The sequence below is a fragment of the Copidosoma floridanum genome, unplaced genomic scaffold (assembly GCF_036245765.1).
Source record: "Copidosoma floridanum isolate Cflo_tuat_1 unplaced genomic scaffold, Cflo_Japanese_pri ptg000035l, whole genome shotgun sequence".
NCBI lineage: Eukaryota > Metazoa > Arthropoda > Insecta > Hymenoptera > Encyrtidae > Copidosoma > Copidosoma floridanum.
The window spans coordinates 4,947,111-4,961,901 of record NW_028321912.1 but is presented as its reverse complement, the minus strand read 5'-3'; the positions used below and the strand labels follow the sequence as shown (position 1 = coordinate 4,961,901).

The window sequence follows — 14,791 nt, the reverse complement described above, 5'->3', positions numbered from 1 at the left end:
ATAAATTGAAATAGTCACAGAATTTTATTTTCAGCCATGAAGTATATTTATTGTTTATTTGCTTTTGGTATAATGAAATGAATGTCATGAAGACGGCTTCTAGGCTTGTACGCTAAATTATGTCTTTTTGTTCTTATTACTGATTTAAACTTCCTTCCTAATAGTAGGGGTCTTGGAGTCCTCAAAATCGCAAGAAGTGATGATTATTTCCATCATTATGAAATCGGGCTCAAAATTATTAAAAAAGAAATGAATAATAAAATAAAAAAGTCCCAAAAATCAGCTCAACCGAGAACATAGATTTTTGTTGCCAAATTTTTTTTCGGTTATTATTGATTATCTCGAAAACTGTTGAGTTCTAAGAAAAAAGTTAATGGAAGAGAACCTGGTGGTCAAAATAACTAGCGTCCCTACTATAAACAAAATACAACAATCTTCTGCAGCATATGAGGCATTTCACGTCAAATCGCACAGGCTGCGCGCGAGACCACTTTTCATGCTTTGATTACAGTATCAAATTAATGAGAAAGATAAATCGGAGTAAGCATTTCCGACGTATTTTAACCTCAGCTTTTCAATGACATTATTAAAATTACAAAAAAAAGTCAACATAACCTCAAAAAAATATAAAACATGTTATATCTTCAAAAGGGTGTCTAGAATCTTTTTTTTTATTATCTAAAACGAAAGAGGAGGTTTTTTTACGTTGGTATAGTGATTTTCAGAGTGTCCACTATTATATTATTCGAAAAATCTAACGTCAAAGTCTATGCTCTCGTGCCGCCGCGACGGACGGCCTGGCCGGTGGGGCACGGTGCAGCGCTGCATGCGTGCTATATATAGCAATTTGTGACCCACCGAACCGAGAAGTCTGCTTCTTTAGCCTTAAATTATTAGTTGATGTTAATACAGTATTATTTTTTACAATAATTATTTAGACATATCATAATCGTGTTGATATCAGGCACGGTTCTCCTCCTCTGAGTTCATTTACAGCAGCAAAATTTTATTACTCTATTAATCGTGATAAAGGTTACGGCATCAAATAATTCTGAGATTTGTTTGCTTGAATAATGTATTTTGTGAATTTGCTATTCTTTGTGGAGTTTATTGAACTTTGAAAAAATTTGGTAAGTACAACTGAAGGTTCAGAAGTTGTCTTTTTAATAAAAAGTAAGGGTAAAATGATACCAGGAACTCTTCGATATCACGCATTTATCCCTCTTGATAAAAACACATTTAAGCTGCGTCATACATCTTTAAGTTCAATATTTCAAACATTTTCGAAAATTTCCAATGCAAAAATTAAAAAAATCTACTTTCAAGAAAACTGCAAAGGTAAAGAAAAATATTTAATTGTTTTTATACGATACAATAATATATTGCATAGTGTACAGTATTAAAGTTTAAATTAAAGTTTAAATAAATACAAATTGTTTATTATTATGTAAACATGTCAATACTTTATTTTATTATAAAACATTTATTAGGAATATTGCGTTGTTTTCAAACGTAAGATATGGTACGAATGCGGCGCTACGTCCGCCGCCAGGCCGTCCGTCGCGGCGGCACGAGAGCATAGACTTTGACGTTAGATTTCTCGAATAATATAATAGTGGACACTTTAAAAATCACTATACCAACGTAAAAAACCCTTCTCTTTCGTTTTAGATAATAAAAAAAAAGATTCGAGACACCCTTTTGAAGATATAACATGTTTTATATTTTTTTGAGGTTATGTTGACTTTTTTTTGTAATTTTAATAATTTCATTGAAAAGCTGAGGTAAAAATACGTCGGAAATACTTACTCCGATTTATCTTCCTCAATAATTTGATACTGTAATCAAAGCATGAAAAGTGGTCTCGCGCGCAGCCTGTGCGATTTGACGTGAATGCCTCATATGCGATAATGTCGACATGAATAATATTCAACTCCTGGAACGGATACACTTAAAGGACGAGGACAAAAATCATAAATAGGAGATAAGTATCATTCTGGGGTACACGGAAAATTCCTCATTAAGACATCACACGTGGGAGTACTCGTACAACGAACATCAAGGACGTCACTACTTTACCCTTATTTTCTCGTGATCATGTAACATTAATCCCATAAATTATTTACAAGATATGTACAATCTCAAGAAGCTTACGTAGTATTATATCATCCAGGATTTCAAAATGAGATATGGTGAGCATCTTCAATTAAATCCTTAACTCAAGACAACCCAAACTTATTGGCCTGTTCACCTTGGTATTGCCTGAAATCTCCGATGTATACCTGAATTTAATATTGTATTAACTTTACAGGTTAAGACGGGACAATATGCAGTTTTTAGTCTTGCGGTAGCTCTCCACCATAAGGCAAATGAAAAAAGTAGTTAAGTATGGGCAAGAGGGGAGGCTAATAACAAAATGGAATATTCCATGTTCAGGGCAAGAGGTAAAAAAAAGCTTGGCTATTGTTCAAATTCCAAGAACTAATTTTATCATTTAGGAATGTGTATGTGTAAGTATAAACAGACGACATATATACATATATATTAATGTATGTATTAAACAGGTTATGAATTAAGTTATGATATACATGCATGTACAGTAAACACCTGTTATAATTGTTCACAGGTGGTCTTATGAAATATACATGGGCTGTGAAATAGACTTTTTACCGAGGATAAAAATTAAAATTTTTGATAGTATAAAACATTCTTTCAAGTTAACATTTATTTACACTTAAACTACTATAGAACACGTCGTTTCTATTTCAATCGAAAAAACTACGTGAAAAAAATTTAAAAAAAAAAGACTTTTTTTAATACTTGAAACTAGTTCATCAAACCAGGTGGGAATCGCGTCACGTATTTCTTAGTTTCAGGCCCAGGTTTCAGGTCAGGTTGCTCGTGATTCATCACAGTCTACCCAGGTTTTAGTCAGGATTCCAATGATTTCTCCATTCCTAACAAGGGGACCACCACCATCACCCTGAAAAATATTTCAAATTTTGTACAACACTAACATTATGCTTCTAAGACTCAGATAGAAGTAAAGTTTCCGAAAATCGTAAACTTTACAATGTCTTAAAAATACCGAATTCAAAAGTTTTTTGAATGATGCCCCAGCAAAGACGGAATAACTCATTTACATGCCACCAAAGCGTGGTAACAAATAAAATTTATAAGCATTCCAGCCATCCAAAAAGTATATATACATATAAAGATTGTTGCAGTGAACAAATTTAATGGACAAGTTGAAACTTCTAAAAAACATGTAAGTGACGATTATCGAGAAAAATGGAGGTTAACGATTTCTAAAGCTTTATTTTAAACTGCTTCATATATTTTAATACTTGCTTAAGATTCTCACGTAACAACTGCCGTAGTGCTGCACACCCGGTTCTGGCATGATGGTGCCGCAAAAAAGTGTACTCATTAATCTTTCTTTCCTGAAACAAACCAACGTCAGACTTTTTCTTAGGACATGAAATTATGCTCTTCACGGCCTTGGTCGACCTATTTATCTCTCCCAGGTGAACTACTGCTTCCACGCAAGGAGATTTTATATTACAATAGATTTTAGGCCAGGCTCATCTGCGTCGGGCAAATAGGTTGACTACGGTCGTGGCGAGAGTGCGTCCTTAGCTTAACTTACTTAATTATGTCCTTAGGTATCCCACATCTGATTAAAGGAATTACGTTAACCTTCGCGTATTTCAATTTTTTATGCCGCCAAATAGGCCCTGGTTCAAGCTGGCCACCACGATTCTTCGTTTGAATTGAATTGTAACCAAACCCAGAGACGAAAGTATTTCCACCAAAAATGGGTTCGTCTGATTTTGGTAACTTTACAACACCAGCTGTTAGGTGATTGGGAACTGGTGTTTCCAACTGTTAAAATAAATAGTGTATGAAATTTACCATTATTTTTCAAACTTTATTATGAAAATCCTTTTTCTTTTTTTTCCGTTTTGTCTTACCTTCAATACAGCGATATCGTTTGAATAAAACAAACTCACAGGCGTAACATATTTGTGGATGTAGATTTCTTTTACGCGAATTCTACCACCCTCAGTGTTACTCTCTAAATCGTCTGTCCCCAAATGAACCCTCGCATAAACTGTATTTGGCTCTAGTCCTGTAGATTTGTTCATGCCCACCGTAATGCAACTAGTAGATGTGAGTATGAATTGACGGTGAATGAGTGCACCACCGCATGAAGCGCCACCGTTTTTGTAATTAACTAGTATGAAAACTTGGTACTTGAAATCATTGAGATTTGCGTTTTGGCCGCCTATGATATTCTTAGAATCCAAGCCAGCGACTGGAAAATTAAGATTAACAACGCAACATAAGTCGTGTTCAGCTTTGAAGTACTTTGCCTTAAAAATCAGCTTTTATAGAATTTACTCTCGATAATTTTTCTGATAGATGACGTACCACTTTACTATGTACACACTTTCTGTAAATATCGGTTAAATCGTATGTTTAGTTTTTGATTAAAAAATTTCTAAAAATCTGTAAAATCATGTGTGCATCCTTGTCTAACAACGGGTGTCTTATGTGGAAAGCAGCTTTGGTCTTGTTGCTCAGTTTGGAAGACTGTTAGTGAAAAACTTTATTTTTTACTAATTAAAAACTTTCTACTTCTGAAAGTCTTATAAATATTCAAGTCAGTTGCAAAGAAAATTCGTACGTTTTCACCCACAAGCGATTGCAGTCATAAAATTACAAACAAGCACAAATAAAGGTTAGCCTCATGATTTTACCAACTCTTTTGTATACAAAAGACAAACTGTTATAGGTACAAATCGACAATTTTACTTTATAGTAGCTTACCCTTTAATGGTAACTTTACCGTTTTCATAACATAATTTTGCTTAATGGAGTTTATAAAACTTGGCAGTAGAAGTTTTATATATTTTTTTAACACTTAAGATACCAATATTTTCCAAAAGCGTAATGTATAGTATTTGCAGATAAATATTTTTATGGCTCTTTAGGATGACAAAAAAAGTGGAATTTATAAAAAAAAAAAAAAAAGTTAACTACAAAGCCTTAAAACGAATATTTATTAGCTTCATTACTTGTCTTTTTTGTATATTTTTTATTATCATTATTATTATTATTTTTTTTTTTTCTTTTCAACTCAATACACAATTATTTTTTGTTGAAAAAACTTTTTTAAACTAGTTAGTAATTAATACAAAAACTTTCTTATATAAACCACGCACAAATTATTCAAAAAATAAGTTTTAGATAAGGTATCCGTAATCATGTTTGTTCATAGAAACGTAAGCAGCAGAGTGTTAGGACTTTTATACATCTTCAACTTAATAAGCTTAAACCCTTGATATTCAACATAATTGAATTCTTAAATGTGTTTTGAGTAAGTTATGTTTGAACTTATTAAAGTAAGCACCAACTTAGAAGTCTTATAAGACTATAGTCTTTTAACTTTAAGATTAAGTTTTTAATTTAAAAACATACCCTACCTCTAATGTAATTCATATTGAATTAAATGATAGTACTGTTAACAATTTTTGTGAACTCTTGCAGCAAAACATATTAATATTAAATAAGTTAAAGGTCATTTACCAATGCTTATGATAGCAGCCGTTACGAATATAGGCAACAGTTGGGCCATCATGATTGCACAGCTTCAAGTTGACTGCGGTGTTAAAAATAACCTACTACCAAGTTAGAAGAAAATTATGAGCTTTTATAACCGAAACGTAGAAGTATGTATGTGTAAAGTCTGACTGTGTCTTACACTGTTCGCAAATGATTAAAAAGAATAGATATTCATCGAATGTTAAAATACCTACATATGTGTAACACCTTTTTTTAAAGATGAGATAAGTTAACCCATATGTGAAGCTCAACCATTTTTGTGACATATGATTATTGCGTATCGTTATGGTAGTAAAAATGAAAAATGTATGAATCAGCTGTGATCTGACATAAGAAAATTATCATTTAAAATACCTTATTTTTAATTGAATTTGGATTTTCCCGTTTTATTGAAACGTCATATGTAAGTAGAGTTTTAAAAATTCTTACTTTAACAAGATAGTCAACGATGGGAAAAAATGTAGCTGTAACTCCACAGTACCAGGTGAGCATTATTTTTTCATCGTACATAGGAAAGTAACTAGCAAAAAGGCTCTTAATGCTGTAGGGTATCAAGCTTTAAATACAAGCTAATTAAAATTACATGTTAAGAAGAAATCATACTACTGTTCTTTCGGATACATATTATGGTTGCTATTTACGAGACTAAGAATGAGTGTATGATCGTATGTGACAGGCGCGAGTAAGACGATTGAGGTTTTATCAGCGTATAGGAAGTTGTTTTGAAATAATTGAAAGATTCGTTAAAAATGGGCAGTCTCGTACTGGTCACAAGGTAAAGAAATTTGGTTGGCTGGACTATTGAAAATATAAAAATATAGTTAGATATAAGCTAAGTATAAGCTAAGTATAGTTCATAGAGGTTAACTGCAGCTATCATTTTTTTGTTAGGTAACCAAAAAATTGGCAGTACATTGCACAACTGAATTTTGGTTGTAATAACCAAATATTTTTTGATGGTACAGCCTTACAGCACATCGTGCCATGGATATTCTATGTACTTTTCTTACCTACATAATATATTCTTTATTCATTTATTGAATATAAAAACACTTATTGAAACTTACTCAACTACCAAATACCCCGCTTTTAAGGATAACTGCACAACCTGTAATATAAATTACATGAAATCATTTAAAATTTTATGGTATGAATATTTTATATACATATATTTATTGTCTGCTATACAAGTATAACACCTGGGTCCCTATAAGCATACACTATGTTCTGATTTTTCAAAGCTACTAAAACGCAGTTAGACACCTACCTCCGATACTTTCTTGCATTTCACAGACTACAAAACAGTTCTACTGCGTAGGGAAACCTGGGGCTGCATGGGCCACCTTTTTTTCAATAATTTTTTAAATAAATAAAAAACCATTTAAATACAATAAAAAAAAACTACTACATATTTCTGAACATCTCATAAATCAAGCTCCAAATTTTTTAGTAGCACAATATAAAACTTTTTTTTAAAGAAGTAAGGTAAAGGGATAAGACTTCAAACGGCTCATACAGCCCAAGATATGGGGCTGAAGGAGCCAATGTATTTTATTTAGCCGCCTTGAGTGTGATTATAAATTATTATTCATGTCTCATTTTATCAAGGAAAAGGCTGTAAGGATGAAATAATAAAAAATGAATGTTAATAAAATATTCTAGAACAATCGTATAATAATAAATGTTATCTTTTTTTTTAAATGTGAGTATTTACATTTCCTTACAACTTATCAATTATCGATGTAAAATGTTTATTAGAGAAAATTTGCCCAAATCATAGTGGTTTTTTTATAATTACTGATAAATACCTAAACACTTTACGGCATTATAACCTAATCCTAATTAAAAAAAATCAAATTCTTTTATTGTTTCAACTCAAAATTTTAATTGAACTAAAAGATAGAAAAGTGTTTCCATAAGACATCACATAACAGACACAACGACAATATATGGACCTGGCTAGTACACAACTTTACGAATTTTTTTTTTCTAGTTTTTCCTTCAATAGTTCGAGCTTTTCTTCTTAACGTTTCATCAGGTATACCATTTTTTTTTTTTTTACAAGTCTGTATGTCTCTCCAGCTGAAATTACACTTACTACTTTTTGCAACGCCTCAGCAGACCAGGATTGCCGATTTGTCATTCTTTTGTACGACCTGACCATTACTTTGTTTTTAATTAACAAACCTTACCGCGTCACAACACTGAATATTAGAGCAAGTGTCTGTCAGAGAAAAAGATATAAATCGTCTGTTGCTAAGTTTACTTTGTCCCATTTCGCCTCATCTGATTGACCCGTTCAGCCCCCCCCCCCCAACCAATATTTCTCAAATATTAGATAATATATTTAAAACTATGAACACAAATTTTTTCAAAGCATTGCATTAAAATGTAATAGTTGCTTCATTGATATCAAGTTTAATAAATGAGAAAAAAAAATATTTAAAAATTGTATTCTTGTTGGAAGTTAGTGAAAACTGTTTTTTTTTTTTTTTTTTTTTTTTTCTTATGTACTTAAAAATTTCATTAAAAATAGTATTCTTTCACAGCGTTTAATGAACAAATCTCAAAGGCTAATTAACTACTTATGATAATATACAATAGAAAAAAAACCGATACCTTTGGTGGTGTGATTTTTTAAATAATGATAAAGACCCATTCAACCCAGTGACACACACAGCCCCAGGTTCCCCTACCTTCAGTAATTACTTTTCTTTTATTCCGATTTTTTTGTTTATTTTTATTTTATTTTTTTTTTTACTACGACGCAGTTTATATATCTTAAGTGCTTTCATATTTTATAAAAAAATTAAAATACTTAAAAAATATTTAAAAACAGTTCTGATACTTACCTTAGATTCTCGCTTTCCTTTTACTCATATATTTTTTTTCAAGAATATTACAACGCAGTCAAATAGTTAACATTTAATGCTTTGTTACATTTCAATAAGTTTTCACATATTAAAAAACACAAAAAAACAATTGTTTAAGAAACGATTTATTACATTATACTAACAGAAAGTTTTGACACTTTTTCCGATGCTAGTTCAGCTAGAAAATAATGTTAAATATTACACTGAACCAGAAATATAGTATCATCACACTACATCGATATTAGCTGAACAATAGTTAAGTTTATCTATTTAACAATATTAACAACTACTTAGGTAACTGACCTGTGATTCTCGCACAACTATAAACTGTTTAGTTAAAAAAAAATTCTAAATGAGTTTGAATATTTGTCTCTGATTTTTTTTTCTTCTGGTATGTATGGTTAAAGAACTTCAAAAAACAGTCTTGCAACGTATATTTCATGCTTGCTTTCCTCTTCCACAGGATTGTTTTTGAGAATACGACGACGCTATCTTAATAACTATTTACGTCCAGTGCCACTTTAAATTTGACGGATTAAAATCGATAATCTCATTCTTACCCATCAAAGTAGCGTTCGGTCTTCGCACGTAAATCTTACGATTTTTTACATTTTGAAGGTACCTAAAATTGTCGGCTAGTATTCCCTTACCGTCCGACAACAATCGAAACTTGTTCATCTGCTCACGAAAGTAAACCAAATTAATTTTTTAAGTTTCAATTATACATATGCAACTGTTCATAGTGTCATTCATTTACTTGTTTGAAAGAGACAGGTACAGTAGCGGCAAATACAGTCCAGGTGACAACTTCGTTGCAAGGTGGGGTTGTCAATGAGCCTTTGTATGTGTAATAGGTATCTACATCCAAGGGGAGCAATGTCGATAGCTCGATTGAGTTGTTGAGCCTAGTCTCGCTGTTCACATTTTGGACTTCTTTCAGATGGGATATGAGGAACGACAAGTGGCGATTCTCCTCTTCTTCCAGCTGATTTTAATGAGTATTTTAAAAATTTTGTATGAATACAGAGGGCTATGAACAGTGATTTTCAAGTGTAATGTCCTCGTGGCATTTAATTTTTTCAAAAATTTAACAAGCGACTAAATTCATGCGAAAAATTGAAATTTTGCATCCAAGACACGACTGCCACATTTCTTACCTGAGCAAACAGTATAACCAAATTAGTATGAGTTTTAAAAAAAATTTTTATTCAGCAGTATTAGCACCATTCCATCAGTTTCTAGCTATTTTTGTAAATTATCGTTATTCAGACCATAATAATCACATTTTAGATGTAACTATACATTCTAAAATGTGATACACCAGAATTCAAAATTTTTCTCAACTACACGTAAATTTAAAGTACAAGTTTTAGCAAAAAAACTAATGTTTTGACATGTTAAAATGTTTTCTTTGATTTTCAGAGCATGAAATGAAAGAATAAAAAATTCATAAAAACATAAAAATTTTGTATTTTTGAAAATTTACAGCTTAAGCATTCACAATTTTGTATTATAATATCGACATTACGTTACTATGATTAACAAAAACTTATATTTCAATTGTTGTTAAATGTTCATAGCCTTTTAGACTGTAATTATAATTTCAATGAAAGTATACAATACAAGATAGATATACATCCATGACATCTATATTTTTTTACTATTACCTTACCATTACATTATTTACCATTACGTTACCATTTACACATCTTTAATGAAACACACATTTAGTGTAAATATAAACTTTTCGAAATAATTGATTTACATGTCTTCGTAAGTGGTGGTTACACATTTTGCTCTAGCAAAAATACAAAGCAATTCTATAAAGCAGTTGTGCCTTCAACCATTTAAGCAATGCACTGTTTTGTTTTGTTTTATTTTGATTTTTGATTGATTTTTCTTTTTATCATTAAAATTTATTGGAAGATTCCTTGCGTATTTGATTATGAGATGTTCCGGATTAAATATTTCAAGGACTTTCGGTGGCTTAAGTGCTAGAGACCGCTAATATATTCTTTTTTTATAGTTTTCATTTCACGCTGTTTTATACATTACAAAATTGAATAATAAGTGTTTATCCAGAAATTCCTTAACCTCGTCCTTAATTTAATGTGTCTAAAGGAATTTTGAATCAAAAGCTAAAATATAACTTTTTATAAAACCGTTATGCATACTTGAGGTATGTTTTGTATACTGTATATACGTATCTGTAAATTGGAATGGTAGCACAACAGTAAAAAATTTCAACGGTGTCAGGCCATTACTTGTGCATGCGTGTCCTTGTATTTATCTTCTCCTTTTAGCTGCATTGAGCAAATTTAATGGTAGTTTTCGTACCTGGTAGCGCATATTAACAGGGTAAGCCCCAGGCCCGAGGGACTATTTGTGCTTGCCTTGGTAGTATGCGCACCAGGTGCGAACATTTCCGAGCTCTATTTTTGCTACTGAGGGCGTAGTAAACGTCTAAATGTTAAAGAAGAGCCCAAAAAAGGAAAATGACTTGATAATGTAGAAACTTTTATTTTTTTCCTTGGCATAAGTAATTTTAAAAAAATACATTAGTGTTGCTTAGAATCCTCCAATGGTTTTTCTTAAGCTCTCGTTTTTATTAATTCTCAGGAAAAATTAGTATTAATAAGACGATTATCACCGCAAGTTAAAAAAAAAAAAAAAAAAAAAAAAAGTATGACGATAATAGTTTTTTTTTTTTTTTTACTTAATATTCTACTTACATGAAAAAATACCCCTAACACTGCAAAACCATCGTCCTTCTGTATTGCAGTTTCAACGTCTTCATATTTCGTGTTGCGGTGGAGCAAATGCATTTCCATTGGATATCTGCGTAAGATTATTTACAATAGTCGTCCCATTTATTTGTGTGTATGTCACGAGAACCAGTATTAAAAAAAAAAAAGAAAAAAAAACAATTTAAATATGTGTCTCATTAAAACAGTTTTTGCCCAGGAATAGGTTGAAATACGTTTTATTCTTGTTTTTTTTCTATTGTTTGTGAATTTTTTCGTTTAATATGTCATACGTGGATTGGTATTATTTTGATGACTAAAATTTTGTCCTTCACTTAATAAATTCGTCATGCACAGACAAAATTCATAAGTGTACAATTGTTCTACCTTAGCATGTGAGATATATTTCACCAGTGTAAAAGAAGTGGTAAGACTATTTATAAAAAATATACAATGATAAATAAATACGTAAATATTTAATATACAAGTGAACTGTCTAGAAAAGAGATTTTAACATTTCAAGCTATCTTATAATAATGAGAAGAACTTTTCGAAAAATACTAAATCAGTACGTTTTGTAGAGTCAAATTTTTAAAATAACAAATAAATTTAATATAAACATGACTTTTCACTACGGTTCGATGACAAAATCAATATGAATTTTTTTGAAATATAGTTTTCACTGGCAGTTACATGTAGCATTGTGTGATTTTAATTTTTTTTTTTTTTTTTTTTTTTTTTAATAAAAGATTTTATTTCAACTTGTTTCGTCTTAAATTCTTATAAGAATAAGAAATTAATCACATTAAATACGATGAACATAATTTTTAACTTGAAAAAAAAAAAAAAAAACCAAAACCTATTTTACGAGGTTAAATAAATCACGATGCAAAAATGCTGATGTTAATAACAAACTTAAGTTTGGCTGTTGTAAGAAAATTTTTAAAAAAACTTATGTTTACCCACCTTGTCCCATGTAACACGTGTTCCGAACCTCTGCCGTTTTTCAGGCCCCAGTGAAAATGCAAACTCTCCAGCTCGAACTTGTCATTTTCCTTCAGCAAAGCACCAAAAATGTACGGTGTACGTTTTCTTATCGATTCATCCTTAATTTTTAATACGACTAAAATAGATAAGAAAATTTTGATTAAAAAAAAAAAAAAAAGATTTGATTACCATAAGTATTATCATCTCATCGAACTGAGGGTGAGAAAGCAAAGTCAATTAGTTAATTACTTACCCGTGTGTCCATTATTCCTCAGTGTAAATGGGGGTTGTAGATAATCATGGTAACCAATCATCTCCAGAGCTGGAAGTGGCAAGGCTACAGACCGACTCGCAGCTATTGGTATCGGTGATTGTAAGCCCCCTGCGCATAGCGGGTAATTTCTGACCCAGCGATCCTGACCTAAAAGTCACTTAAAATGTTAAAACCCTTTTATTTTTATCATAATATTAATTCTTTCATCCAAACCAATATAAAATAACCATAAAAATCACCTGACTGAGAGTAATCGAAATATGACCCTGGCTTGGCGTGATCTGAGGGATTGTGAATACATGAAACACTTTCATTGGAAATACAATGTAACAAATAATCCTAATCAATTCACATGACACTAACGTATATGTACCTAATAAACAACGGTTCATCACGAGAAAAACTATTAACGTTAATCTCATGTTTTTTGTCACTTGTTGTCTGCCTTCCCTTTCATACGAACTTGTGTACCTGTAATGCCTATAAAATTTTTTTCACGGCTAACCTTAACTTTGAGCAACCCACGTTTGACTCTTTCACTTGAAACAAGACGACAATTGAAACGTTTGTTATGCCTTTACGACAATTGAAACGTTTGTTATGTAACTTGGTAACTTTAGTTGTCGTTTCGATTGAAAAACAGTGGTGTCCACTTTGCGTCACGATTGCGCTACGCAGAATAAAGCATCAGCGTAAAGCTATGCCCCACTAAACACTTGTGGCTCGTGTGCGTGTCACGTCCTATGTTTCTGCTCTCAGTTTCCTATGAGCGTTAATAATGGGTCATTAGATTTTATCTTTTGTTATCCTCGGCACGCGACGATTTTCCTGCACTTAAACAAACCTTTAGTTACAGATCATTGGATTGCAGGTGCTTTTGTGGATACTTCATTGCGACCATAAATGTGCATTTGTATTTTTAAGTTTCCAGAAATAATCAGAAATTCTTACAGTGTAGAAATTTGAAGTTGAAAAAAATGATACTATTGAATTGATGTCAGCAGAATTTAGAATGGTCTAGTGCAAAAACATTATAATGCTCGGTCAAAAACATTTATCTCCCTTTCAAAAGCACAAAAAGGCCTATCATATCTATGTATTTCGATACTGCAAAATAACGAAATTATAAAATTAACACGTTGGCTCCACACGTTACTGCAACTAAAATGTTTGATGACAACGAATTGCAGCAAAGTATTAAAATTAAAAGAAAAATTGCATACAAAAAGTTAGTGTGCAAAAAAGTTTTTAAATTTGAATAATTTGATGCCCTACTGCAAGTTACTGAGACATGGAATTACTATTTTTTTTAAATAGAAAAAATTTCTAAGTGCAAAAAAACAGCTGACGATTTGCAGAAATCAGCTGATTATTCAGCAGAAAAATCAGCGAACATTTTTACCAGTGTTACCGATGCATCCGCATTTACAGAAATAGATAAAATAGACTATTTTATATTTATATTTTTATTTAAAATAGTGCAAGCAGAAAAAAGAAATTATTAATATTTGCTGCTTTCCTTTCATTTTTCTCTCAATTAAAGAAGTCAACCTTGAATTTTTTAGAACTCAACAAATTATTCATAAATAAATACATCACTATAATTTTTAATTTCTGAGGTTTATCATTTACGTCTGAAGTTATAGTCGGTTTTGTGTGATGACTCCCATAAAACTACATGTTTGATTTTTTTATCACTAATAAATTCAGCATACTTTATTAACATAACATATGAATTTCGAGAGTTTCAATGGCTTGGTAGTGAGCATGCTAGCCTCCTATAGCTGCAGATACTCGAGGAGTCGTGGGTTCGAATCCCATAAAAAATTATCAAGATTTTTTCGCGAGGTTTTACAATGAGATGAGTACAACACCATTCATCGGAATTTCGAAACAAATAGTCGGTTTTTCTGAACATTTTTGGACCTCCTGGGGCTTCCTATTCGAAGGAAAGCCAACACCTGGCCAGCTCATCGGGTAAAAGTCACTGTTTGTTTCAAAAAGGTCGGTACAGTGAGTTAAATGGTTCATTGGAAAATATCTTTTCATTAAACTTGATAATAGCTGGAGTGTACTTGAAATAAGCGCTGCGCCTTGTAAATAGTACCCAGTAGAATGGGTAACCAAGTCATCTGAGAGGAGCTTTGCAACGGGCCCGCATGAAAAACTCGCATACTTGGGGAAACAGGAAGTGGTAATCATGAAAAAAGAACAAGGATGGTTCAGATTGGGAGCATAGGATACGTAAAAACCCTGCAGGGGTATATGTTAGAATCTTAATATGA

The 14,791-nt window shown here is 31.7% G+C and overlaps 1 protein-coding gene across 1 annotated transcript in view; it reads right to left on the bottom strand.

The window, feature by feature from the left end:
- Nucleotides 1-2,890: 2,890 nt before the first annotated feature.
- Nucleotides 2,891-14,791, bottom strand: part of LOC106646099 (uncharacterized) — a 67,322-nt gene continuing 55,421 nt past the window's right edge. Inside the window, exons 10-19 of the mRNA XM_089597788.1 lie at nt 12,746-12,787; nt 12,486-12,653; nt 12,212-12,368; nt 11,234-11,339; nt 9,259-9,486; nt 9,010-9,179; nt 4,435-4,456; nt 3,975-4,376; nt 3,700-3,885; nt 2,891-2,983 (exon numbers count right to left, since the gene is read on the bottom strand). Coding sequence (XP_089453914.1) covers nt 2,891-2,983; nt 3,700-3,885; nt 3,975-4,376; nt 4,435-4,456; nt 9,010-9,179; nt 9,259-9,486; nt 11,234-11,339; nt 12,212-12,368; nt 12,486-12,653; nt 12,746-12,787 — 1,574 coding nt within the window. The remainder of the gene's footprint in view (nt 2,984-3,699; nt 3,886-3,974; nt 4,377-4,434; nt 4,457-9,009; nt 9,180-9,258; nt 9,487-11,233; nt 11,340-12,211; nt 12,369-12,485; nt 12,654-12,745; nt 12,788-14,791) is intronic.